The 25,064-nt window shown below is 27.8% G+C and overlaps 1 protein-coding gene across 5 annotated transcripts in view; it reads right to left on the bottom strand.

Moving 5' to 3' along the window:
- Positions 1 to 5,011: 5,011 nt before the first annotated feature.
- LOC107452455 (WD repeat-containing protein Rbcn-3B) overlaps positions 5,012 to 25,064 on the bottom strand; it is a 45,104-nt gene continuing 25,051 nt past the window's right edge. For all 5 annotated transcript variants that reach the window (XM_016068933.3, XM_071185342.1, XM_043050968.2 and 2 more), the window contains 15 exons: positions 23,786 to 23,981; positions 22,705 to 23,037; positions 22,136 to 22,267; positions 21,682 to 21,794; positions 20,199 to 20,482; positions 17,955 to 18,173; positions 17,146 to 17,452; positions 15,770 to 16,061; positions 13,589 to 13,786; positions 13,322 to 13,508; positions 10,731 to 11,001; positions 8,518 to 8,600; positions 7,814 to 7,913; positions 7,489 to 7,593; positions 5,012 to 6,280 (listed from right to left, as the gene is read on the bottom strand). In XM_016068933.3, coding sequence (XP_015924419.2) covers positions 6,095 to 6,280; positions 7,489 to 7,593; positions 7,814 to 7,913; positions 8,518 to 8,600; positions 10,731 to 11,001; positions 13,322 to 13,508; positions 13,589 to 13,786; positions 15,770 to 16,061; positions 17,146 to 17,452; positions 17,955 to 18,173; positions 20,199 to 20,482; positions 21,682 to 21,794; positions 22,136 to 22,267; positions 22,705 to 23,037; positions 23,786 to 23,981 — 3,006 coding nt within the window. In that variant the 3' untranslated portion in view covers positions 5,012 to 6,094. The remainder of the gene's footprint in view (positions 6,281 to 7,488; positions 7,594 to 7,813; positions 7,914 to 8,517; positions 8,601 to 10,730; positions 11,002 to 13,321; positions 13,509 to 13,588; positions 13,787 to 15,769; positions 16,062 to 17,145; positions 17,453 to 17,954; positions 18,174 to 20,198; positions 20,483 to 21,681; positions 21,795 to 22,135; positions 22,268 to 22,704; positions 23,038 to 23,785; positions 23,982 to 25,064) is intronic.

Raw genomic sequence — 25,064 nt, 5'->3', positions numbered from 1 at the left:
CTTTGTATAAATTTTATTTCTCTAGTAATTTGATATTAAAAACCATTATCATAATTTGCTTGAATAATGAAGCCTGTTTTCTTGCTATCCACTAAAAAATTTAAAATTTTATAAAGTTTTATTTTGTAATTATTTATGTAATTTTATAAACCCCTCTCCGTTTGTAATGATTTAGACTGTTTATCAATATGTGTTTTGATGATATCATTATGTGAGTGAGAACATTAATGGAATTTGTCCAACTTACAAAGCAGGAAATTTCCAATATAATTTCAGTTAATAGTTTACTTTTCATTTTTTATCTCTTGGCTCTTGATTTCAAATACTAAAAATGTACTAAACTATTACTGCGCCTGTAATAGTTTACCTTTTTAGCAATGAGAACTGACAGAAACTCAAGTGTTCTGCTATAAAATAAAAATTTTGCACTTACAAGGCAGGTAATTTTCAATATAATTTCAGTTACTAGTTTACTTTTTTGATTTTTATCTCTTTGTTTTAGATACTGAAACTAATACATATTAAACTGATATTGTACTTGTAATAGGATACCTTTTTAAGCATAAAAACTAACTGGAACTCAAATTTATGGTTCCAACCCTTACTTTTTCAGTATGTCAATTTTTTCACATCACTTGATTAAATAGTTGTAATATATTGGTTATTTCAATTAGTAAGATAAACATTAAGATGCTACAATGCAGTAGGGAGCAAAAAAAAAATTAGAAACTTTCAAAATACTTTAAATAAATAAAGATAGAATCAGATTTTAAAATGTATTTTAAGATATCTTAACTTTATACAACAGATAACTCAGTAGTAAGTACTTTCTCCTTAAGCATTAATAACCATTTGAAACTGTTTGGGCACAGATTCAACAAAAAACTGAGAGTGCCACAAGTTGTTTTGTGCCATACTTTTAACAAATCTTTAACTGTCTGCTTTCCTATTTTTTCATTACTCCCAATAAATTCTCTGTGAGATTGAGATCATAGGATGAAGCAGGCCACTTTTGAAATATTTATTTCATTATCATCAAGCCATTTTGTGATTTGTCTTGAAGTGGAAGGACTAGCATTGTTTTGATGAAACAGTTACTAGTTTCTACCATATGGTTAAAGTGTTTCAGTAGTGAGAAGAAACTTTTGCTAATTGTTCAGAGCTCTAATGATAATTTTTTGCGTTGAAATCGATACTCTACGCTTACAAAATGAGAAGTCCTTCCGATCCTGTTTTTTTTTAAGCCCTTTCATTTTATTTTAGACAAAACTATTAATTTTTATTTATTTATTTTTACTTTTTTGATGTTTAATTTATTTATTTATAGGAAAAATTTTATCTCTGCCATAATTTTTCACTATATGAGATTTTTAAAATGAAATATATTTTTAAACAAGAAAATGTTGATATCTATTGAGCAATTGCGTTCAGTAGTTAAGTTTCTTTTTTTATAACCGTCGTTGAACATCCGACCCAGTTTTGCAACTACTAATGTTCAACTCTGTAACCTTGTAATTTTGAACCCTATCCAGTAGACAAGGGAACTCCTGGATCAAGTATTGGGAGAAATATGCTTTCGTGGACGACTTTTTTTGATGGGGCTAACCCGTATTTGCGTTACATGGTGAAGAAGGCCACGAGAATCCCCCACAGTTAGCCTGACGGCAAGGGGACTCTAACCCATGATCTGTCTACCACTGAGGATATTTCATGTCAGCACTGTGGTCGGGGCAAGCCGGATGCGGAATTCGTATCGACTGGGATTCGAACCCGACTCTTAGTTAGGTTACTAGTAACATCTTTTATTTACAAAATAAAATGGTGACAAGAATCATTGAAAATGCAAAACTTTATAAGTTTACATTTTTTTAGCTTTGCACTGAACAATTGTATTAACCTAATTCAGGAATGGTGAACCGTGCATTAATTTCTTTTTCCTTTCAATTTTTTTGCCAAGCAAGTTCACATTTTTCATATAATTTGAGCATTATATATGTTTCACTAATTTTAATGTAAACTACATTTTTTACCCAGTGCCCTTGACTTATAGACTTATATTTCAGAAATTATTCAGAATAAAAATAAAATAATAATAACTAAAGAAAAAAATGGTTAACCGTAATATTAAGAATTCTCTAATTAAACTATTGCGAAAATAGTTATGTGCCTTACTGTAGAATAGACAAAATATGAATATAAGGACAATTTTTTTTCATGAAAGTATCAACAAAAACATTTAAAGTTTAGTAAAAAAAAATAATAAAATAGGAGAAATCACTTTTGTTAAACTGTTTTTACTTTTGTTAAATTGATTTTGTTTTAAACAATTTACTGCAAAGGATGAGATAGCATGCATTCACACTCATCACAATAATTAATGACATCGAATTTCATCTTTTTATTGATAATAAAATCTCATAAATAAATGAAATCAAGTAATATTCATTATTAATACACAAAATATTTACAAATAAATCTAGTTTATGGAATGGCTTGATTATAACAATATGACTCTGTTTAAAAATAATGAAAAGAATGTCATATGATTAATACATACAAAGATATATCATAAAATATTTTAATATATTGCATCACAAGATTTTGAATTGCCATCTGAAGAAATTAAAAGTGAAATACTTTGACAAACAATTTATTTTTATACACTATAAGTATGTACAAACGTTTATGGAAACAAATGACTGTCAACATATTACCTCAGTCAAGTTTTTCGACTAGAATTAAAAACATAAGTAAACACAATGAAAGAAAAACTTTTCAAATATGTGCAATATTATATTAAGAAAATTTTCAGGTACAAATCAATATAACGCGGCTTATTAAATGATACAAAGAAAAAAAAAAACATTTTAAAAGAATATCTTAGTTTATATGTTAAAAATCATAAATAAGTTTTTAAAGACTTATATAAACTTATTAATGGAACAATACATTAGATAAAAGTGATAATCTTGTCTAGTAAAAACCCAACAGATGAGTAATTCTATTTTGAAAAAAGAATAGGAATTTTTTTATTTTATAAAAATGCAATAACTTTCGAATTTAAATAAAAAGAACTTTAGCATCTATATATATATATATATATATATATATATATATATTTCAGACATTTTAAAATTGAATTAATGACAATAATATTTATTAATGAATTAGATTTGGTGCTTATTTATATTTATAATAAAATATATCTTTATAACAATTTAAATTAAGTTAAAAACTTATAGCCTAAATATTTTTATTAAATAGTGTATTATATTGGAGTGGAGAATTCTTTTAAAAATACTCATGTAACTGCAGCTTTTATTATTTAGTCACTGCGATAACATTGTTTAAAAAATTCTGAATTTGTAAAAATTATTATATATTTTTTTCTAAGATTATAATCTATAAATAAACATTTGGGCATGTTTGTATAGAATTTCTTTTTCAATGCTTATCTTTATTATGCAATAACAAGAGAGAAAACTGTTCTGTTATATATATATATTAACAGGAAAAACGAGCTATCATCAGAAAAAACAAGTCATCGAGACACTACAAACACTTAAGTGTTTAATAAAATTATAATTTTATTAGAGACAAGCATCTTTTGAAGAATTAAAAATATTCACAAAGTATTTAACAGTATTTAAATTAGTACAATTCATTTTAAATTGTGATACGATTCTATTTAAATTGTGATTTAATTACCATATTTAAAGTCATTTTAAATTGTTAGACTTTATTTGAATTTTTTCCAAATTATATATTTATTCTACCGATATGCAATTGTATTACAGATATAAAAAAAGTTATTGATAATTCTTTTTCTGTTTTGACATACATTTTTAAAGTGTAAAAGCAACGTTTAAATTATTTTTAAGAAATAGAGCATTTATATTATTCAAGCAATTCTTTAAAAAATCTTAGTTTCAAACATATATATATCCCTAATTACACCATTTTATAAATATTATTTCAAAATTATGTACATAAAATTAGCCATAAAAATGCAGGGAGACTGCAAGAAAAAAAAATTAAGTTGTGCTAAATCGTTAAGTTTAATTTACACATAATTTTTAAATGAAAAGGAAAGTTATAAAACTGAATTATATCTCACTTCCTTCTTAGCAGTTTTATTTAATTATTGCTGAATTATCTGGGGAAAAAATCGAGACCTTTTTATAGATTTAAAAGCTAGCAACATTTTTCTAAAATAAATTTTAAGTGCAATAAGCTAACATGTGATAAATATCTTATTTTCAAACACATTATAAAATTTAAAAATATCAAAATGCTTTTCTTTTGAAATTCAACCAATTTTAAAAGTTAAGGCATATAGTTCCAGTTAAACATTGTAATGAGAAACGACTTCTAAATCAAAACCATTAAAGATATTTTTAACCAGAAAAGGTTAAAAAAAAAACATTTACTCAATAACTATAAATAAATAGAATTAATAATAATAATTAAAAAAAACATAACAATAGATTGGCAGATCTCACTTCTCCATTTTAATACTAAAAGGTATGCTTCAAAGACACAGAGATTTAATTTTACTATTAAATATTTTGATATTTTATTAATGAACTTTGAAAATTATTGATCTAAGTTTCCTATTTATTAATCAATGTAACAGTTCTTCAAATTTTTTTCACCCATATAGATATATCTAATTCTCAAATTTCAGTTTTTTTTTATGTATTATTTTTTTTAATTAGAAATTTAAATAATATTTTTCATTTAAAATTTTGCAAAGATGACTGTAAAATTTCAAAGAAATATAAGTGCCCCTTTATTTCTTCATAATAAGGTAATAAAACAAAAGATTTAAGCTGCTTTCTTTTAAAAAAAAAACTTAAAAGGTTAGACAACTTTTTATTTCAAATTGCATTTATAAAATAAATCTGCCCACAATATTTTATTACCAGGACACACACAAAAAATTACATTAATAAAAAATTCAATCATAATGTCCATTTTTCTTCTTTTTATATCCATTTCAGGTGTAATCATATCCATTTCATGTCTTATTTTTTCGTTGTTATCATTCTTATACATTACAAATAATTAATATATTTAGTGATTTAAAAGAGAGACATTTCAAAACTGTATTTCTGATTAATTAAATTAAAACTTGATGCAATGCATATCAAATCCTGCCAAGTCTTCAAAATAAATTCTTAAAAATGTTTTCATTTTTAAGCGACCTGCTATTTTGTGACATTTATTCCATTTACCGTACGTGAAAAATCATCCTTGATATTCTAAAATCCACATGACATTTACACAAGGGACAGACTTGAAGGTACTTTTTCTCCCAGGTGATTTATGGCAAGAATCTATACATGAAGCACCTTTTATTATTATTATTATTATTAGATTACCCGACTGTTAGAAAAAGTTCTGGAAAATTATTGATATTTTGGCCTTGAAACTAGTACCTTTAAGATAACATGTAAATAATGTTTGCAAAATATATTAAATTGAGTTTTAAAGTTATAAAAAAAAAAATTTATGTTAAAAAACAGTGTTGTAGGTACAGAGGAGACTTATGGTTATACTCGCTATTGGTAAATCATATTTTTGTGGACTTGGCAGGGATAGATGCATAATGCTTCTAACTTACATAGTACAAATAAAGCTTCTTTCAAAATACAATAAATTTATACACAAAAAATTATGATAATTCTTGCAATATCACAATGAGAAAGGACTACTGGTAAATAAATACATCTAACGCACTAGTAAATATACAAATATAGAAAACAAAGAAATTGAGACTCCTTCATTTACAGCTATATTAATAAATTACACAAAGACAAATTAACAAGATTTCCTTTTTTGGAAGATTTCACAAAAACAAAACAAGCTCAAGGACACTTAATCATTATTCTTATGTACTGCTGTATCACACATTTATAATAAGCTATAATTTTTTTTTGTTTAATTTAGTCCATTCTTTATAAAAGGAAAGATTTGAAAAGACGACTCTACATCTACTAAAATACAACATTTAAAGAGCACATTCATGAATTAATCCGATAAGTTAAATCTGGAATGTCAAACAGGAGAAGGATATTGTCCATTTAAATTTTCAAGTTACACTGAATTTGTATTCGAGGTGATCTTCTGTAATTAAGCTGACTATTTTATTAGCACCCCATTGCAACCTAGCCATCCTTAAGGGGTTGTTTTTGGCAGCTTCATTCAAGAGAGGGGTGTTGTACGTGCGGATGCAACGTGTCTGAGCGTTTCCAAGTCCAAACAAGCCAGTTGCAGTCTAAAAATAGGGAATAAAAACATAGTGAAACAATAATTCACAGATGCAGTAGGTGACAAGGTTGGTAAAAATAATGATTTTATTTTAATAAACCAGGTTTATTTTTATATATTTACCAATCAAAGCTCTGATTAAATGTATTCAATAATGCTTAATATCATTTTATTCAACCTCAACATCTAAATGAATTGTTAAACCAGGAAGCTTATTTGTTAGTTAGATAATAGTTAATATTATTGTTTAACTATAACAAATTAATCATGGAATAAATAAAATCATAGTTTTTTTATTCAAGCTAAACACTCTCATGAATTAAAAAACTGGGAAGCCAATTTTTCAGTTAAATATCAAATAAAGAATCAATAAATTTACTTTTAGTAGAACATGTCTTTATCAATTAAATACATTTAGTACATATTTGAAATTTTTTAAAAGTACTAGGATTTAAATAAACATAGAACTAAATGTTTGTATAGTTGAAATATTTATCTGTTGATTGCAAAACATAAAATTAATGCAAAATATAAATCTTAAGGCACAATCATTTTGATTTACTACAGAAAGTTTATACAAACAAACAACATTTTTATTGCTAGAATCAAAACAAAGATGTAATATAGATTAGATTATGAATCATAATGTCTCAAGTAGCAAGTTTAGTATAATATTACTTTAACAATTTTGAATAGGCAAGCTACTTTATAATCTAACTATTAAACAAAAAATGGATTTTCCGATTTTAAATAAAATCTATTCTGATAGCATAAGATAGTAAATACATATTAAAAACAAAATTATATCTCTGTTTTTAACACAAACTAACTTAACAAACAAAAATATTTTATGTACTGCATAGAGAACTAAAAAATTTTTTCATCAAGAATTTAATTTATCTACAGAAAAAAAAGAATAAACAATTTGTAACCTACTCATTTAATAAGAATACAAAAAAATCAGTTTATATTAAATTATTAAAAAATGAAAAAAAATCAAATTTGTATTTATTGAATGATATTGGAAAAGAAGACAAAAGTGTAAATGAACAAATAATATTTACATAAATTGTAATTTGGATGTATAATATTTTCCCCCAAAGTATGGAAAATTTTGCTTTTCTTTATTAAAAAATTATTATACATAAAAATTTAGAAAAAGTAATTAATTTAATAATTTTAATTTAAAAGCAATCAGAGTGATGTGTGTCTTACCTGCCAAAAGCATAATTTATTTTCTTGATTAGAGTAAGATGCAAGATACTTTCCATCTGGTGAAAATGAACAGGCATTGATAGCTGCTGCATGAGCAGAAATATTCTGAAAGAATTTATCAATGTTTAACTATAGCATGAACAAAGAAAATTGATGACCGAAATAATAAGTTTACAATAAGTAAAATAAATAATATAAGTATTATAAATAATATAAGCTCAATAAATAATATAATTAAGTTTACTTGTTACATGATTTTGTTAAGGTTAGTGAATTTAAAAAACACAATTATGAAAAACAAGGTTTAACACAAAATACACTTTACTTGACACTTGGAAGCTCTTAATTCGTATATTGCTAACGATCCACTTTTTGCACCCACAGCAATACGTCTTGTTGAACTACAATATGTAACATTGTAAAATCTAGAAAGAATAAAAAGCAAATATTTTCTGAATAATGTAGAAAGTATCAAGTTGTTTGTGTTTTAACATTAATAATGAAATAATTTCAATCAATAACAGAAATAGGACAATCAATAATGGACCAATATCATTTTCTATGTAGGACGTTTATAGACTTATAATGTTGGGTAATTATTGGGATGTCTAGAGTTCTAATATTGGTCTCAAAATAGCTTTCAATAATGGATCAATATTGTTTTCTATCTAGGTCCCTTATAGGCTCATAATGTAGGGTAAATATTGGGGTGTCTATATTTTATAATAATGGTCCTAGATAGGAAAGAATCTTGTTCCACCAATATTGAAAGTCATTCTAGGACCAATATTTAAATCTAGACATCCCAATATTGGTCCCTCGATGCATGTTCTTATAGACCCCATATTAGCCAATTTTGAGTCCAACTGAGACCAATGTAAAATTGTTACAAGGGCAAGTTCTTTCCACAACTGTATACTGTAATATAAAATTGATACATAATAGGAAACTTACTTTTAGTTGTAAAATAAACAATTTAATTTTCAACATTCTTTTTTAATATATAAAACAATATGCTTAACAAATTACCTGCATATAGCTGGAAATGTTTCCTTTAACCCTCTTGCTTTTAACTGAGTATGATCAAGGCAGTGAATAACAATGTCCATTACCTAAATTAAAAAATAAAAATAATTAAGAATACAAGCATTGAGATTTAATTATAAGGAAATCTAATGCTATCTAACTGATTTTCAACCCTTAAATTATAATAGTGAAACAGGAAATTCACTTCAGTCCCAACATTAAACAACAGCTGCTTGCAAAATTTTGATGCAATGCTAGTAACAAAATGGATCGCAATCCATCTTGTTACAAACCAAAGAATACTGAGCTATGTTACTAAACCATGTTAACTATGATATCCCCAAAAAAAGTGCGCTGAAGCCCATTTTTTTTGAGTAACAGTTGGGTTTTTCCTTATACCTCATGTTCAGAGTGACGTGTATCCAATCAAAAGTCAGTCCTAACTTGTGCCTTCAATTCCATAGATAGCTCCACATTCAATTATTAAAATAGCACCACATTCAATTCTTAAAATGGCTCCACATTCAATTATAAAAATAGATCCATATTCAATTCTTCAAATGGTTCATATTGAATTTCATTATACATTCAATTTTATCATACATTGAACTTCATTATATATTCAAGGTTGTATCTTAAATCTATTAGTGGTAGCATGGTAAAGCTGTCAGCTATGAACTCTATGAGGCATGCAAAATCTTAAAACTCTAAATTGGTGTTTTCTGCTGAATCATAAAGTCAAAGGTTAGATTGGTTAATTTTAGAAAGATGAAGATATCGATTCAGAAGTTTTAATTTTGCCGCCTCAATAGATCAATATAAACTTCAGTTCTGTAGAAACAGCAGAAGATATGTTAAAATCCAAAAAGTTTGCAACGATAAACTTGTCAAAGAGTTAAAGCCTTTAAGTTCTACTGCAAAAATATCAACAAAATCTTTTTTCATTTTTAAGTTAAGCATTTTGTGTCAAATTTTCAAACTTTTGGTCATAGGAGTAGAAGAAATCAGTTCAAAGTTGTAAGATTTTGCATATCTCTTAATAGTGATAGTTGAAAATTTTTCTACACTAGAGCTAAAAGATTTACGATATTCCTACTTTTTCAGCCCTCCCTAACATATTCCTTTATCTTGTAAGAGCCAGTTCCACATTCATATTGTTTTCACCTAGCAATTTATTAATTACACCAATAAATTACAAACAATATCCTTTATCCGAATTCTATTCTGTGTTTACACCGATGACCTAAAATTCTCCTCCTGCGCCCAAGCAGAAACCATTATTATTTATTTGAGAAGTAAATAAAATCAAAATTATGTTCAGAAACAATGTTTTTTGCATAAGAAAATTTCAAACACATAAATTTATTCAATTTAATTTTTTTTTCTTCCTACAACATTTGAAAACAACATTTGAAATACCAACAAGTGTGAGTTTTAAGAAAAGTTTAAACACTTTAAAATACCAACTAAAATCTCAATTTAAAAAAAAGGCTTAGCGTACACAAAGAATAGCCTTTTACTGTTGTGAACAAAGCTTTAGGTATAGTTATTAATTTAAAAAAAATAATATTCCTGATTATAACAGCAAGATCACAATTAAATTTATATACATACTTGCTTGTCCCTCATTACTACATGAAAACTGTGGAATCAGATACAACTAGATAAAAACATTTAAAACACTGCTAATTACGATTTTGCTTTAAGTGTTATTTCATATTCTTATTCTGTTGTAAATTTTACTGAATAAAAACTGTTGAAACTTAAGAACCCATTCATTATGAAAAAATTTTTCTCAGTGAAAATAATATGACGATCTCAGGGGTAAAAAGTGATAACTCATATTTTATAATAATTTCACTTCTCTACTATAAGTAATGGATCTATCGAATAATATCAAAAAAGATATTTGATTCTGCTTAAATAGCAGAAGTTTCTGTCTAGAGATCGCAACACAATACTGATTAACTTTGATAATAGGCCACACATCTCATAATAGGCCACATATCTGCAACTACCAAAAAAAAAAAAAAAAATATGAAGGTTATTACTTTCATGCCCACAAGTCTTCATGTATTGGTGAAAGAGTTTATTATATTCAACTCAACATATTCCTACAGCAAAATCATAATTAAAACAAGAGCCATAATCTAAATTATAGGCAACAGAAATAGAGTGTAAATGTTTACAACTTGAAAGTTTATAAAATTATTCACCTCTACAAGAAGATCAGAAACATCGGTTTGCTTTTTGTCCATCAATATTTCAATAACACGTAATATCTCTGGCTTCGATCGATTTAGAACAGTCATGTGCATAGAAATGTTCAGTGTTTGAGCATTTTGAGCTAGAGTATTGTAGCGAGCCACCTCTTTTACAAGTGTGGTGATAAATGTTGCAGGTCGAGCAAGAGCAATCAATGAAAGAGCATGGCGAGCTGTTCTGCAGGAATCAGCAGCTGGGGTTAGAGGCAACCCATAAGACATACTGTGACAAACAAAAATAGGTACATATAACCTTTAATTAACACATTTCAGTTGCAACTGTATTTTCTTCATAGTTTAATAACATTAACAAGTAATTAAGTTTTTTTTTTAAATAATCTAAAGAACAGTGCACAAAATAAAATTTAAAAAAAAATGAAACAAAAAAACGGAGTACCCTGAATAACATTTGATGAACCTAACGTTCTAGGACTCTGTCTTAAGGGATTGAGGGGGTCACCTCAAATATGCTAGTAAATAAGTGCAGACGATATTTTAAGTTACAAAATCAGACACGCCTATTTTTTGATAGATTTGGATTTCTGACCCATAAAATATAGGGGGTAGCTTCAATCTGGGAAATATGGTCCCAATAGTTTAGTCATGAAAGCACTCCAAAATTTGGACCCCTGAATGTTAATTTTACTTCTTGCGCATCTCGCTATATGTCGAGAAGTATTTAAGCGAATTGAAAATTTTTTGCATGCAATTATAAAATTTTTTTGCCCAAAGGTAATAACCATGCAAAAAAATAAATTTTGGTAAATATTTATAATCTTTTTATTAATTTTTTGAATAATAGTTGAAAACACTTTGAATTTTAAGATTTAAAATTTTTTGCATTATTTTAAGGAACACATATTTCCATGACAAAATACAAATTTTGAGCAAAATCAGTTAAACAAAAAATAAATCGAATTTTAAATATCTGACTTTTTGAAATTCAATTTCTAAGGAACTTTTTAAACCGATTTTAGTCAAATTTCATATTTTGGTATTTAAAATTATATTCAGCAAAATTATAATCATATATATACAGCAAAAAATTTTATACATTACAATTCAAAATTTTGTCAACTATTATTAAATAAAATAAATATTAAATAAATATTTATTATAATAAATAGTTAATATTTATTAGTTAAAATAAATATTTACTAATAAATATTTAATGTTTACCACTTAAAAAGTTCTCGATATATAGTGAAATACGCAAAAAAGTAAAATTAACAAACTTTGAGAAGCTCTCCTGATCAAACTATTGGGACCATATTTCCCAGATTGTAGCTACTCCTTATATTTTGGAGATCAGAAATCCCAATCTCTGAAAAAAAGTATGTTTTTTCAAAGAAATGATGTTTTTATGTCTGATTTCGTAACTTAAAATATCGTCTGCACTTATTAATTAGCATATTTGAGGTCACAATCTTGAGCCATTCTGATAGAGTCCTAGATTGTGAAGATTCCATCATTAAATCAAAAGTTATTCAAGGTTGTCCGGTTTTTTTTCTTTCGCAAGCTGTACATCTATCACAGCTGGACACAAAAGTTCAATTCTATAAAATGTTGAAGTTGTGAGAAGTGGTAAAAAAGATATGCAAAGATACATTTGTTTTAAGTTGCAAATTAGAATGACAAATATTTATAAAACTATCAAAACATTTTTATCTTTTAAAATATTGATATGTGCAGTAATTTAAAACAAACTCAAAACCTGTATTTACAACTTTATTAAGTTCAACTCTTAAACTCATTCAAAACACAAAATTGTGTTTCAAACAATGAAGAAAGTTACTCAAGATGTAAAAAAATGTACTTAAATTTACTTAATATAAACTTAGTTTAGAATAAGAGATTTTGGTTAATGAAGTTTAAATAAGTTATGCCATAAATTAAGAAAATGTTCATTTTCTTAATAATCAATTATATGCAAATTTCAACTTACTCTTTAATACTTATAGCTTTAAAACTAGATTAAAAAGCATTAATGATCAAATGTATTACTAGAAATTTTTAGCACAAATAGGGATTTTATTCATGATTTCAATAAATTGGTAAAACTTAACACATCAAAAGATATTTATAACCAAATATGAGGCTTTGTATTATATAGAATTTTGTGTTACATAGATCATTTCACATATCATTAAATTTACCAACGATGTATTTAGCAATGTATCTTTAGAACAGATGAATAGTGAAGAAATTTCTAAATATAAATAATACTTTAAAATACAAAAAATGCGCCAGAAAGTAATTATTTTTTTGCAGAAAAAAAATTTAATTACTAAGAGCATTAGAAATAAAATCCAACAAATTTATCGGTTTTGGTTTATTTTAGAGGTGGTAAAGTTAAGGCGGCATACGCAATATTTCAATTTATAGAATTGTGCTATATAAATTTTTTACTGTTTTAATCTCTTCAGAAACAAAAAAATTACAAATTTTTATTTTATATAAAAAATTTATATGTTACATACATGTTAATAACTTAAGTATAAATTCATTTAACTTACTTTCAGAATTATAAAAAATAACTATACCTGGGAACTAGCTTATCAGAGTCGCAACATAACTCTAACAGGCCAAGTAGAATTTTGGAGACATCTAAATAAGGTTGCCATACAGTAAATCCTCGCCCAATCAAATCAATAGCTGCTCGTCTTAAAGCAGTATGTTGAGGAAAGGCAGCAGAAGGTGGAACTAACAAGAGAAATGCTAATGCCTGACCTGAAAATGACAAAAGCAAATAATTATTAAAAATTGATGCATGTTCTTTTGCCAATATTAAAAACCACATGTGTACGTACTAGTATATCGAGCAAGTGAGTAATTTGTGAGTCCAAACCCTTCGACAACACTGCGTCTTTTCTGATCATCTGGTGTGCTCTTTTTACTAGTTTCAATTTCATGACCATATTCTGCACCGATAACACCCAGTAAAACAATAGCAGTTGTTTGCTTCCTTTTACCTTCTGTGGCACTAGAAGGCCTTCTATGGCTTGTATCTAAATAATAGATATCAGTGAAATAATGACGATTACTTGTCATAAAAAATACAAATAGATATCAAACAGATATATATTTATTATACAGAAATTTAAGTATGTTTTACAAATATATGTACAGGAAAAAGTTTTTTCCTTTGAGGGAAAGACTTTATTAATTTATATTTTTGTTTTAAATAATGTTTCCAGAACCACCTCTTTCATTATAATAATAAAATAAAATATAAAAAACAACTAAATAGTTCCCACTTAAATTTTCTAAACGCTAAAAAAAAATAATGAATAATATTTAAGATAAAAATTTTAAAAACGTATTTAATTTCAAAAATTTTCAATTAGCCGATAAATTTTCCTTACAATAAAAAAATCACATTAAATTTCTGTTTATAGTGAGTTTTCAAAATACACACAGTTTTTTTTTATGTATCATTATACATAGTTTACCTTAATTATGTGTAACATTTATTATTAAGAAAAAAAAAATTATTTTTGTTTTAATTTTAAAATATGCAAGACTGGACTCTTAATTTAAATAAGACCACATAAAGTTATAATATTGACCAAATTACTATAATAAAATTTTTCCTCTTATTTTAAATCTGCAATGAGCTAAAGTAATATTTTTAGATGACTTGAATGATTATTATTAAACCATTTAAGTATTATTCACTTTTTTAGAGAATATTATTATAATTCCATAAAAGAACCAGAATTTCACTACAGTGTTTCTACAAAGTAATATTTAGACAAAATTTATGGTTGTATCATCACTGTACTTAAAAAGGTTTTTTAAGCTTTCTGGAAAAAAACTTTCATTTGAATTAATTATTTTTAAAAAAAAATATAAAATAAAGACTGAATAAAATATATTGCATTTATTCTGAATCAAATCAAAACCTTACAACAGGTAACAAAAGGATCTACATGGCCATATATGAGAAATATTAAATTGTTTAAAATTAATAAAATCTTGTTTTTGAATCATATTGTTTAATTATAGGAAAAACCGAGCAATTAAAATAGTTTGATAACTATTGCAAATAACAATTCTACTTAAACATTATGCATGGAATCGGAATGAAAAAAAAAATTGATGAATGCTCTAGGATGCATAATTCTCTATCAAGTGAAATATTTGTTTAGAAGGAGGAAACGAAAATAATTCTGAGTATCAGATTACACAGCTGCTTTTTCTTAAGGCAAGAGTTAGTTTAGTTTTAATTAAAAATCTTAATTTCAAATATAAATCTTCTATTATTTTGGAATTATTTGTTTTGTCTTTAAATAAATGGAATTTTTATAAATCCACATATTAACAGAGGGACAAAGAAGTAGGTACTTTTTTTACATCGCACAAGAGCTGCACAATCGGCTATTGGTGACTGTCTGAGAAACATCTCTTAAGATGATCCGAAGACATGTCATCACAATTTGTGAGTCCACTTCCTCAATTTAGACATAGATCCGAAGTGGAAGGAATTTTTTTTCCAGATCCCTGTACCCATGGTACTGCTTAGTGATTGACCACAAGACTTTTGATTCAACAGATTTTATGAGCATGTATATCGTATGCACTCGGTCTTAGAGGGGTCGAAGATCAAACCCAGACTCCTTCAGACCGAAATCCGATTCTCTAATCACTGAGCTATCACAGCTCTCAAGAAGTAGAGAAACAATCCATATCACAGATCATATTTTTCTCCACCTTTTCCCCTCTTTCCTCTAATTTATTTATTTATTTTGAGGCATCACTTGATATGTAAATTTATTTTAAATCACATAGACTTTAGCAATTTTTTAAAATTTAGAATGCTTTAAATTATTTATATTATTATAAATAGGGATCCAAAGGATCCAGAAGTCCTTGGCCCTTAGGACCTGTAGTTTTCAAAGTCTAGTAGAATCACTACTGTATACCACACTAAAAAAGCATTTTGAAAATTACAAATAAATATTTAATTATCAGGCATAATGTATAAGTACCTTCTAAGCTATGTTCTTCTGTTTCTTCGTCTTCAGAGAAATGTTCCTCATCTTTAGTATGATCTGCATGTTCATTATTGTTTGCATTGTTTGTGGATACATTTGTTGCAGGAGCAACAGAATTTGCATTATCAACACCATGAGGGTGTTGTTGTGGAGTATTAGCATTCTTTGGATAAGGCTCACCATAATTAGGTAAATATGGTGCCCATTCTTCAACCAACTTTTTACGACCTTTTGGTGATATGCGTCTTAATTCCGCCAGCAACAATGCTTGAGCAGCCTCTCTCACCTTAAGAAGAAAAATATTACATAATTGAACACTGAAAAGCAAAACAGAGAATAATAATAAAAGAATTCAGTAGATAAATACTGAAATAATTTGTTACTTTAAAAAGGAAAAAAATAGAGTATAGAAGACAAAATTAAAAGAAAAAATTAGTATAATTCAAAATAAAAGTTTCTCATGCCTTCTTTTACTGTGGCTAGTTTTGTACCAAAATTTTACTTCTTTTTATGGAAGAATTGTAAATGGCGAAATTGTAATTTTAAAAAGCAGTTACAGAAGAAATTAAATCCCCAAAAATTATATTTCTCTTTATTCCTTATTGTACTTTTTACTACATAAAGAAGTTCAGTAAACAAATTAAGAAAAGAATTCACAATTTTAAAAGCTATTAAAAATAATAACGCGCAAAGCAGAAGTGAATCCGAAAGGAATCGAAACAAGAGAAACATTGAAAAACAAATTTAATAAGTATGATAACCAAAGCTGATGTCTTTGTTAATTATAATTTCTAAAGCTCGATAGATGGCGCTCTGCGCAGCAATGTAAAATCAGTTAGTTTCTACACAGTTTTCCTCCATAACACTGTAACATCATCATCATCCTTCTTGTTATTAAATATATTTTATGTTAAAGGCGTTTTGTGTAATGAATGAAACCCCGAGATCTGAAAGATCATATCACCGTATACAAAAGTCTTTGAGGGGTACCAGCTCCGGAAGTCATAAAAGCAAAACCTTTTCTATCGAGAGAGCACGACAAAAGCCTACAATTGCTCTCTCTGTACTCCAAAGGTTTTGCCAAAGTCCACGGAAAAGAATATATTACATAATATATTATGCTGGTACCCCCTGAAGACGTCAGCTTTGGTTGTCATATTTATCCAATTTTTGACCAACATTGACTGCTTTCATTGCTTGTATTTTCTTAAAAAAAAATTTACAAATGTTTCGGTAAAAAAAACAAAATTTCATGGTTCTATAATCATTTTTAAGGGGCTAGTAAAAATGAAAAGTTGTCAAGGACAGAAAATATATAAACAATTTAGAATTTATTGCAAACAATTGTTTGCAATTCAAAAAAGTTTTACCTCTAGACACCTATCTTGCCATCTCCTAGCAAGCATCTCCACTTGAGGGGTTTTGTATTTCTCTGATTTCACTAAATCTGGCAAGAGAACGCAGTGAAGAGCAGCCAGCAAACTCCAACCCTGTTTAATTGCAGCCTGCTGACTGCTAAATGCACCTGCTTCAGCTGCCATCATTGCTTGCACAACATCTTCCTTTCTATTGGTATCAGGAAGTGAACTGGGTGTACCAGGTTGAGAATGAGCTGAAAATGTACCTGGTGACGTTGGTTGGGAATTCACAGCTTTACTATCAGCACGACTGAGTCTCCTGCGTAAAAAATAGAAATTTAGAATAATATTACCTATATTTTGTTTATGTTAGTCTAATACAAAACTTACATTTTCATAGCAAAATAAAGTTTTCCAAAAAACATATATAATGGTTGACAGTGGAATTCAAATAAGATTAAATTTATTAAAATAATTTGCTTTTATTTATACAGATGATTTGTTTATCTTGTAAGCGTATAAGTCTGCCCACAGAACTCTGAGGTTGAATGCAGTTCTATACAGAGTGCTTACTAAAACCCATATCCACCTTCTTAACTATAGAAACGGCGGCAGTCATACTTTTTAAACTGTTGTCTGGATATAATAAAGAGGTTAGGCATTCTGACTTCAGACCATTTACAAAGCCATCTGGTAGAAGACTGCAGAAATTTTAAATGAATGGTTATAATATTTCATATAACTTTACTCAGAAATATTTATTGATCATCTTAAGAGTCACAAAAAGGAAATTAAAAATTTTAGAAATGGTATCAGTTCACCTGTGAAGCTTTCTTCTTCTTTCTTGTTCAGGAATGAATGTGGCACTATTCATAGACATTAGAGTGTTTGCCAAAGCAATAATGGCTAACAAATGAGTGGTGGTCATGGCTGTCGACAGCTCCCAGTGTCCTCGAGAGGAAAACACCCGTGCTCTTTCTTCTTCTAAAAGCAACTCTGGTGGTATAGCTGGGGCCACTAATCTGACATGCTTCCCTTCCCTAAAAAAAATTTATTTTTAAATATGTTACCCAAACGCCTTTGTTTCACATTTCTATGTCTTGCCCCTTATAAGAACAATATTATATTTATACAACAAAAAAATATCACTCATATATTTTCAGAAATTATATTTTGTTTTTATCTTTAATAAAAAATAAATTGAACATTAACACTTAAAATATAATAGCAACGATCAATATATAATTTAAATTTAATTATATTGAAAAGATGCTTAAGGCACTGTAAAACTAACACAACACAGAACTATTTATAATAAATTTTATACATACAGCCTACACTCTTTAGTTTGAATTCCATTGCCATGTTCTTTCCATTATAACGACTGATACATAAGGTCCTGTTTGCTATTCCACAGGCAAAATGTTATTTTAATATATATTAGAATCTTTACATTGAGCCATTCAATCCAATATAATGGCCGAAATTAAGTCATTTGATTTCGAAAAAAATGTAAAGAAATTATTTAAACCCTTATTATTTTTTATGTACCCAATAAATGTAAAACAATTTGAATCCCCTTCGTGTGAAGGACTAAGGACATGATCTCCTAAATTCCTATCCTAAATCCTAAGTGGTACTAATTAATGGTCATTCATAATCAGTGAAACTTCCTTTCAAAGGATATAATAAATAAACCGCTCATACTTTTCTTGTTTGTAAATTGTATTCACTTATTGTGAGATGTCAGTTTCCTGTTTTAGAGTTAAAACATGTGGTTTCTGCAGTTATCTTCATGTATGATGTTTATCAAAAATAGTAGCCTTAAAACAGCATATTATTTTTAATGCATTTTTCACCAATTAAGTTTTGTTCTAAAAGATACTTTTATATGTATATTAAGTTAGAACAAAAGTTGCCTTTTCTGTGAGTTACCAAACTCTTATTAAAGTAAAACATTGCTTTGTTAAAAAATTAGACAAGTATTTTTTGTGATTTAATATTTAAGATTTTTTGTGCACACACAATATAATATTATAATGTCTGCTAATAATATAATGTCAAGAGTAAGCTATTAGAGTGAGTGTTGATTGTATGTTTTTCCATTTATGTTACTTTAAAAACACTCTAGGTTTAAAAACATTCTATGGTCAGCAGTAAGAAAAGAACATTACTCTATTCTGCTATTCTCTTATTTAGAAAGATAGACCACGAGACTCAAGATTTTACTTATCATTTTTTATTTTCGAATGGCAGGCACTGAGCTTTAATTTTTACTTATATTATTAGCAATTTTAACATGGGAAGAAAAAGAGGGAGATCATACAAATAAATAAATTTCATAAACTAACGTTAAAGTTTTAATGATAAATTCTGCTTCGCAAACTAGAATGACTAATTTTCAAGATTTTATAGGAATTCAGTATACATCTCATTTGAAGAATACTGGCAAAGGAAGATTAAAACAGGTACAATAAGAAATGATCATAATACGTAACTCATTGTGCACACGAATTCATGAGGTTAAATTGAAATTTTTAAATATTTCATATAATACATAGTTAGCAAATACAAGCTGCTTTTAAAATAAAAATAATCAGAATGAAATAGATTTCAATGGGTCATGAGTACAGTAATTAATAGCTATAACAGATTTTTAAAAAGAAAATATGATACATAAAACCCACTTTCCAATGACATTTTTAGTCAGAAGAATGTTTTGTGAGCTGCGGTGGCTCAGGGAATAGAGCGATATCTTTAGTGGTAGATGAATCATGGGTTAGAGTCCCATCAGGCCAATCATGGGAGATTTTTGTGGTTTTTCTCTCTATGAAATGCAAATGCGGGTTAGTTTCCTCAAAAAGTCCTACACAAAGGCAAACTTCTTCCAATACTTGATCCAGGAGTTCCCTTGTCTTCTGGATTGGATTACAAATTACAAAGCTATAGATTTGAACATTGGTAATCATAAACTCAAAATTCTGTTGGCTGATCAACAATGGTTATAGAATAAAATAAAAATCAGAAGACTGTATAATAAAACTGATAATGTTTTTCGAACTTACATTGGTGGTGGAGGTTTCTTTTGAACTCCACTTTGTAAAGTGTGAAGGTAAGTTGGCAAAATCAAAGCCATATGGCCGCCACGAGACAACAGACCAAAACAAACAGGCCTCATTGGTCTCAACAATCCTAGCTTGTTCTCGCAGACTCTATCCAGTTCAGAATCCAATCCCCAAGCATGAAGAAGAGACAACAACAGTTGAGCAATTTCCATAGTTAGGTTTGTTTCCGCTAGATTCATTTGACGTGTTTTCTTTCCATCACTGCCGTTGCTTTCACCAGAATCCTGAAAGAGCAAAAACTAAACACTTAGCAAATTGCTTTTGAATATATTAGCAGTATAGTTAAAACAATTAACTAAAATTAGTTCACACAAAAAATATTGAAAAATGCTTGAAGCATACTAATATAAAAACTGCAATAAAATATACAAAAATTAGTGCTGACCAAATTTATATAATAATATTTTGAAGCTCTAAAATAAAATTTAATTATAATTTTTTTCTACATTGTATAAAATTTTTGATAGTTTTTCTAACTAACATTATAAACAGACTTTTTTTCTTGTTGTTTCATACAAAATCAAAAATATGTTTTAACACTTAATGAAATTTATGCTAAGACTCTTAATTTTTAAAGATTAAAATAAAATGTTGCACTCATATTGTTTTTTAAGACAATATAATCTTAATAAATAAAATAAATGTATAATTTTAATATAATCTTGAATCAATCTCAGTTATTTAAATTTATTAACATGTCATTAAAAACGAACTAGTAATTGCATCCCTACTAATGCTATAGACATAAATAAAACTTTTTTATAATTCTCTATTGATATATTTTGCTTTGGCTATATTGATACAATATTAGAAAGCACCCCTTTTTGCGGATATAATTGTATGAACTGATTAAAAGATTATATCTTTTATTTTCTGGCCTTTTATAATTTTTTTCTTCCTTTTTTCTGAGTTTTTTTTGAATTTTTTAAACTTTTATTATTATTATTTTTCTTTTTCCCTTTCTTCACTGTTCTGTAATTTTTTTCTCTACATTTTGAACTTATTTTATGAGTTCTATTTACTTGCAGCTTATGCTCAGTAAATAAAANGCTATATTGATACAATATTAGAAAGCACTCCTTTTAGCGGATATAATCGTGTGAGCTTATTAAAAGATTATATCTTTAATTTTCAAGATTTTTATTAATTTTGTTTCCTATTTTTCAAAGTTTTTTAAATTTTTTTAACTTTTATTATTATTATTTTTCCTTTTTCATTGTTCTGTAATTTTTTTCATATTTTCTCTACATTTTGAACTTATTTTATGAGTTCTATTTACTTGCAGCTTATGCGCAGTAAATAAAACTTATTGTTTTTCTTAATTTTCTTCATTTATTTATTTTTATTATGCTATATATATAGCTAGAGTGGAAGAAAATAAAGAAAGCTGATCAAAAAGAAATTAAAACAGAAAGAAATATACCTTTCTGCGAATAGTAATTTCTCCTGAAGTGGTTTTGAATCCAACACTTTCAGCTTTGGCTTGAATTTTTTGGGCAGCATTTTCAGCTGTATCTTTTACTTTTGCTAAAAGTCCTGTGAAAAAAAATAGCATGGATAAAACTGATGTTTTTACATTTTGAATAAACCTAAACCCCCCGATAAATAAATTGCAGGTAACATAATTAAAAATACATAAATTACATTTAATTAGCCACTAAGCTAACCATGGTAGAATCTCATATTTTTCCTCTAAAATACTACTAATGAGAGTTAATTAAAAAAACTTTTCACAAAAGAATCAGGTTCTTAGCTTTTAACATTGGGTTCAGGTTTAAAATAAAACAGTTGAAGAATATATAGAAATCATATATATTACACAAAATCTAAATTTTTACAATACTAACTGAATAAACTTCAACAATTAAATAGTTTACCAGAAAATTTTTTCTGAGTCTCTGGAGACGTTGAAAGAGCTAAATATTTTTGCTGTTCAGAAGGGTTAATTAGACCTTGGACTTCTAATTGCCCAGGTGAAAGGGATGCATACTCTTCACTTAGAAGTTGAACTATTAAAAAAAGAAATATGCATTTCAATTAAATATACATATATATATATATATTGAATAAATATAGTGCCAAATTTATTGAAAATGACCATTGACTTGAAAAATCAATTAAAGAAAAGGGAAAAAAATAAGTAAATATGTTTTGCTAGATTCTGCAGAAAATTTCCTTTTTCCAAGTTTTAGAATTATTTTTAAAATTCATTAATGATTGCAGAGCTAATTAAGAAAAGTTTAAAAACAATGTTTTAAAAATAATCATTACTTCGACAACACTGAGGTTGTTAAACTTTAAACGAAATTTTTTTTGGTGTGAATAAATAACTGGTTACTTAAGCAAAAAGAGGCAAAGCATGCATTTCTATCACTTTCCACTTTCTTTCACGTATTTTTCAAATCATTAATCATTTTTGGTATGTTCTATACAACTCAACACATACCAACTAAAGCTTCAATATCAAAAAACAGGACATGACTATCTTGGTCTTTAGGATTGGTCTTTAGGCCTTGAATCATGAGAGGCTGGGCTCTAGAACGCTGCATTTCGGTTCCATCGATTGCACTTTGGGGGGAAGGATGAGCTTGTGGGTGATGGAGTTGATTCAATCCTCTTTGAGTGGCATGGCGTATCGCTGCTAAATTCCGATGCCTTAAACCACGTAGGAAATGAATCGCTGGATTAGTCATTCGATCGCCAGAGCTGACAATATTTTCATCACAAGCACTTAAGATTTCTTCTGCAGGAAGACCTTGTACATATCTGTCCAGGTGACCTGCAACAGTGTTTAAAGAGTTTATGAAGACAAAAAATTAAAAAGGGAATAAAAAATATTATTAGTAAGAATGCTGAGGTGAAAAAAAAAGCAGTTTTATAGGTGGGATGAATCTTGGAGCATGATCAAACAATTAGATTAAAATACACTATGATAAAGAATTTAAGGGAGCTTTTAGTTTGAATTTATTACATTCTTTCTTGTCTCTGACAGATTAGATTAAATGAGGAAGTACTACATCATAAATAGCCTTTATTGCTCGGTTAAGGCACTGAACTGTCATTGTGATAGACAAGGGTTTGATCCCCAGTGGTTGCTTGATACCCACTTAGTTTCAGATCGATGAGTACCAGCTTGTTGTTGTAAAAAGAGCTTGTGTGCAGTGCTGACCACATAGCCATGACATTGGTCATGGAACTGTTGAGCCTTAACATCTGTGACCCCTAGCCCTCAAAGGGATTACAGCAGGATTGCTTGCCTTCACTTTGAAAATAATAAATTAGATAATTATAATATTATGTAATAACAAATCATTCTTACAACAGCTAGTTTGCAGGCAAGACGGTCATGTGGTTAATGTTCCACTATTTTTAGATCAACGGTATGCTCTTGACAATGTGGTCAGCATTCTGTGTAGACCTCTTTTATTTCTCTGACAAGTTAGTACCTATACGTCTAAAGCAAGGTGGACTTTGAGAAACCACAAAGAATATTAAAAAACAAAAAGTAAACATTTAAAAAAAAATACCTGTTTCCATTTGCCAAACATAAACTGATCCATCTGCACAACCAACGATCATGAAATCATCTAATGGTCGGAATTTAATCACTTGGATCGGAAAAAGATGCCTACTGGCTAACATGATGCATTTCTTGTCTTTCAGTGCCAGCAGAGAAACAGAATGGTCACTTGCTACAGAGCAAATAGAGTGTAGAACTCGATTCTGTGAAATAATATTCAAAATAACAAACTTCAAACTTATGGTTAAGAGTAAATAGATATATTTCTAAAATTATTAAATTAGTCAGCAAAATTAAAATATGAATGAATGAAAATTTTTATTTAAAAAAAAGGCTTTAAAATAGTAAATAAATAACAATAAATTATTAATTCATGTATTTGATGACTTTCTGTAAAATCATATGCTTAAAATTATTACATATTCCTGTTTTATTTTTATACACGATTTAATGCTTCATAATTTTTTAACCAGAAATGACTCTTAACAAGGGCATTTGATCAGGAACATTTAACATTAATAACAGTATAATAATTTTTTTTTCTTTTTACTGAAATCAAAAGAAAAATAGACAGTTGCATTTTGTACCCAAAAAACATGCATTATTTATAAATTAAGATGATTACTAAGACAATAAACTTGAAATCAAGTATAGAAAGTTTCTTTTACGTGCTCTATCTGTATCATAGTTGAAACTATAATTGTTTTTTTTTTATTATTAAATTTTGAATTCAGTTGTTGATTGAAAACTGAAATCTATGCACTTTTTTAATCCTTCAAATCCAAGGATAAATTAAGGTCAAGCTTCAATTGTTAAATTTATAGCTGAAACCAGAAAAAATGCTTATTACTAAACTGAAAATGCATATTACTACCCTTTAAAAATAATGCAAATAATTTAAATACACAAGAAATATATTATTTTTAAGATAATATTAATATAAAGCTTTTTAGTTCAGAAAATTATTTGCTTATTTTAAATGAAAATACACTAGTGGACAAAATTAGGAGATGGAAAACATTTTCGCACATGTAAGATACCTGCACACCGCTCCATGTGTTTGACAATGGTTCCGTGAATACCCAGAGGTACAGGCAGGAGGTCCTAGAGCGTCTTTTCAGGGGCGCTGTTGGCCCTGAGTTCATTTTTATGGATGACAATGCGCGACCACATAGGGCTCTCATGGTTGATGAGTATCTGGAAAGCGAGGATATTCAACGAATGGATTGGCCAGCCAAATCCCCTGACCTGAATCCTAGTGAACATGTTGGTGTGTCGATTTTTTT

This window comes from Parasteatoda tepidariorum, chromosome 9 (genome assembly GCF_043381705.1).
Source record: "Parasteatoda tepidariorum isolate YZ-2023 chromosome 9, CAS_Ptep_4.0, whole genome shotgun sequence".
Taxonomy (NCBI): domain Eukaryota; kingdom Metazoa; phylum Arthropoda; class Arachnida; order Araneae; family Theridiidae; genus Parasteatoda; species Parasteatoda tepidariorum.
Note: the sequence above shows the minus strand (reverse complement) of the source record. Positions and strands in the feature narration are given on the sequence as shown.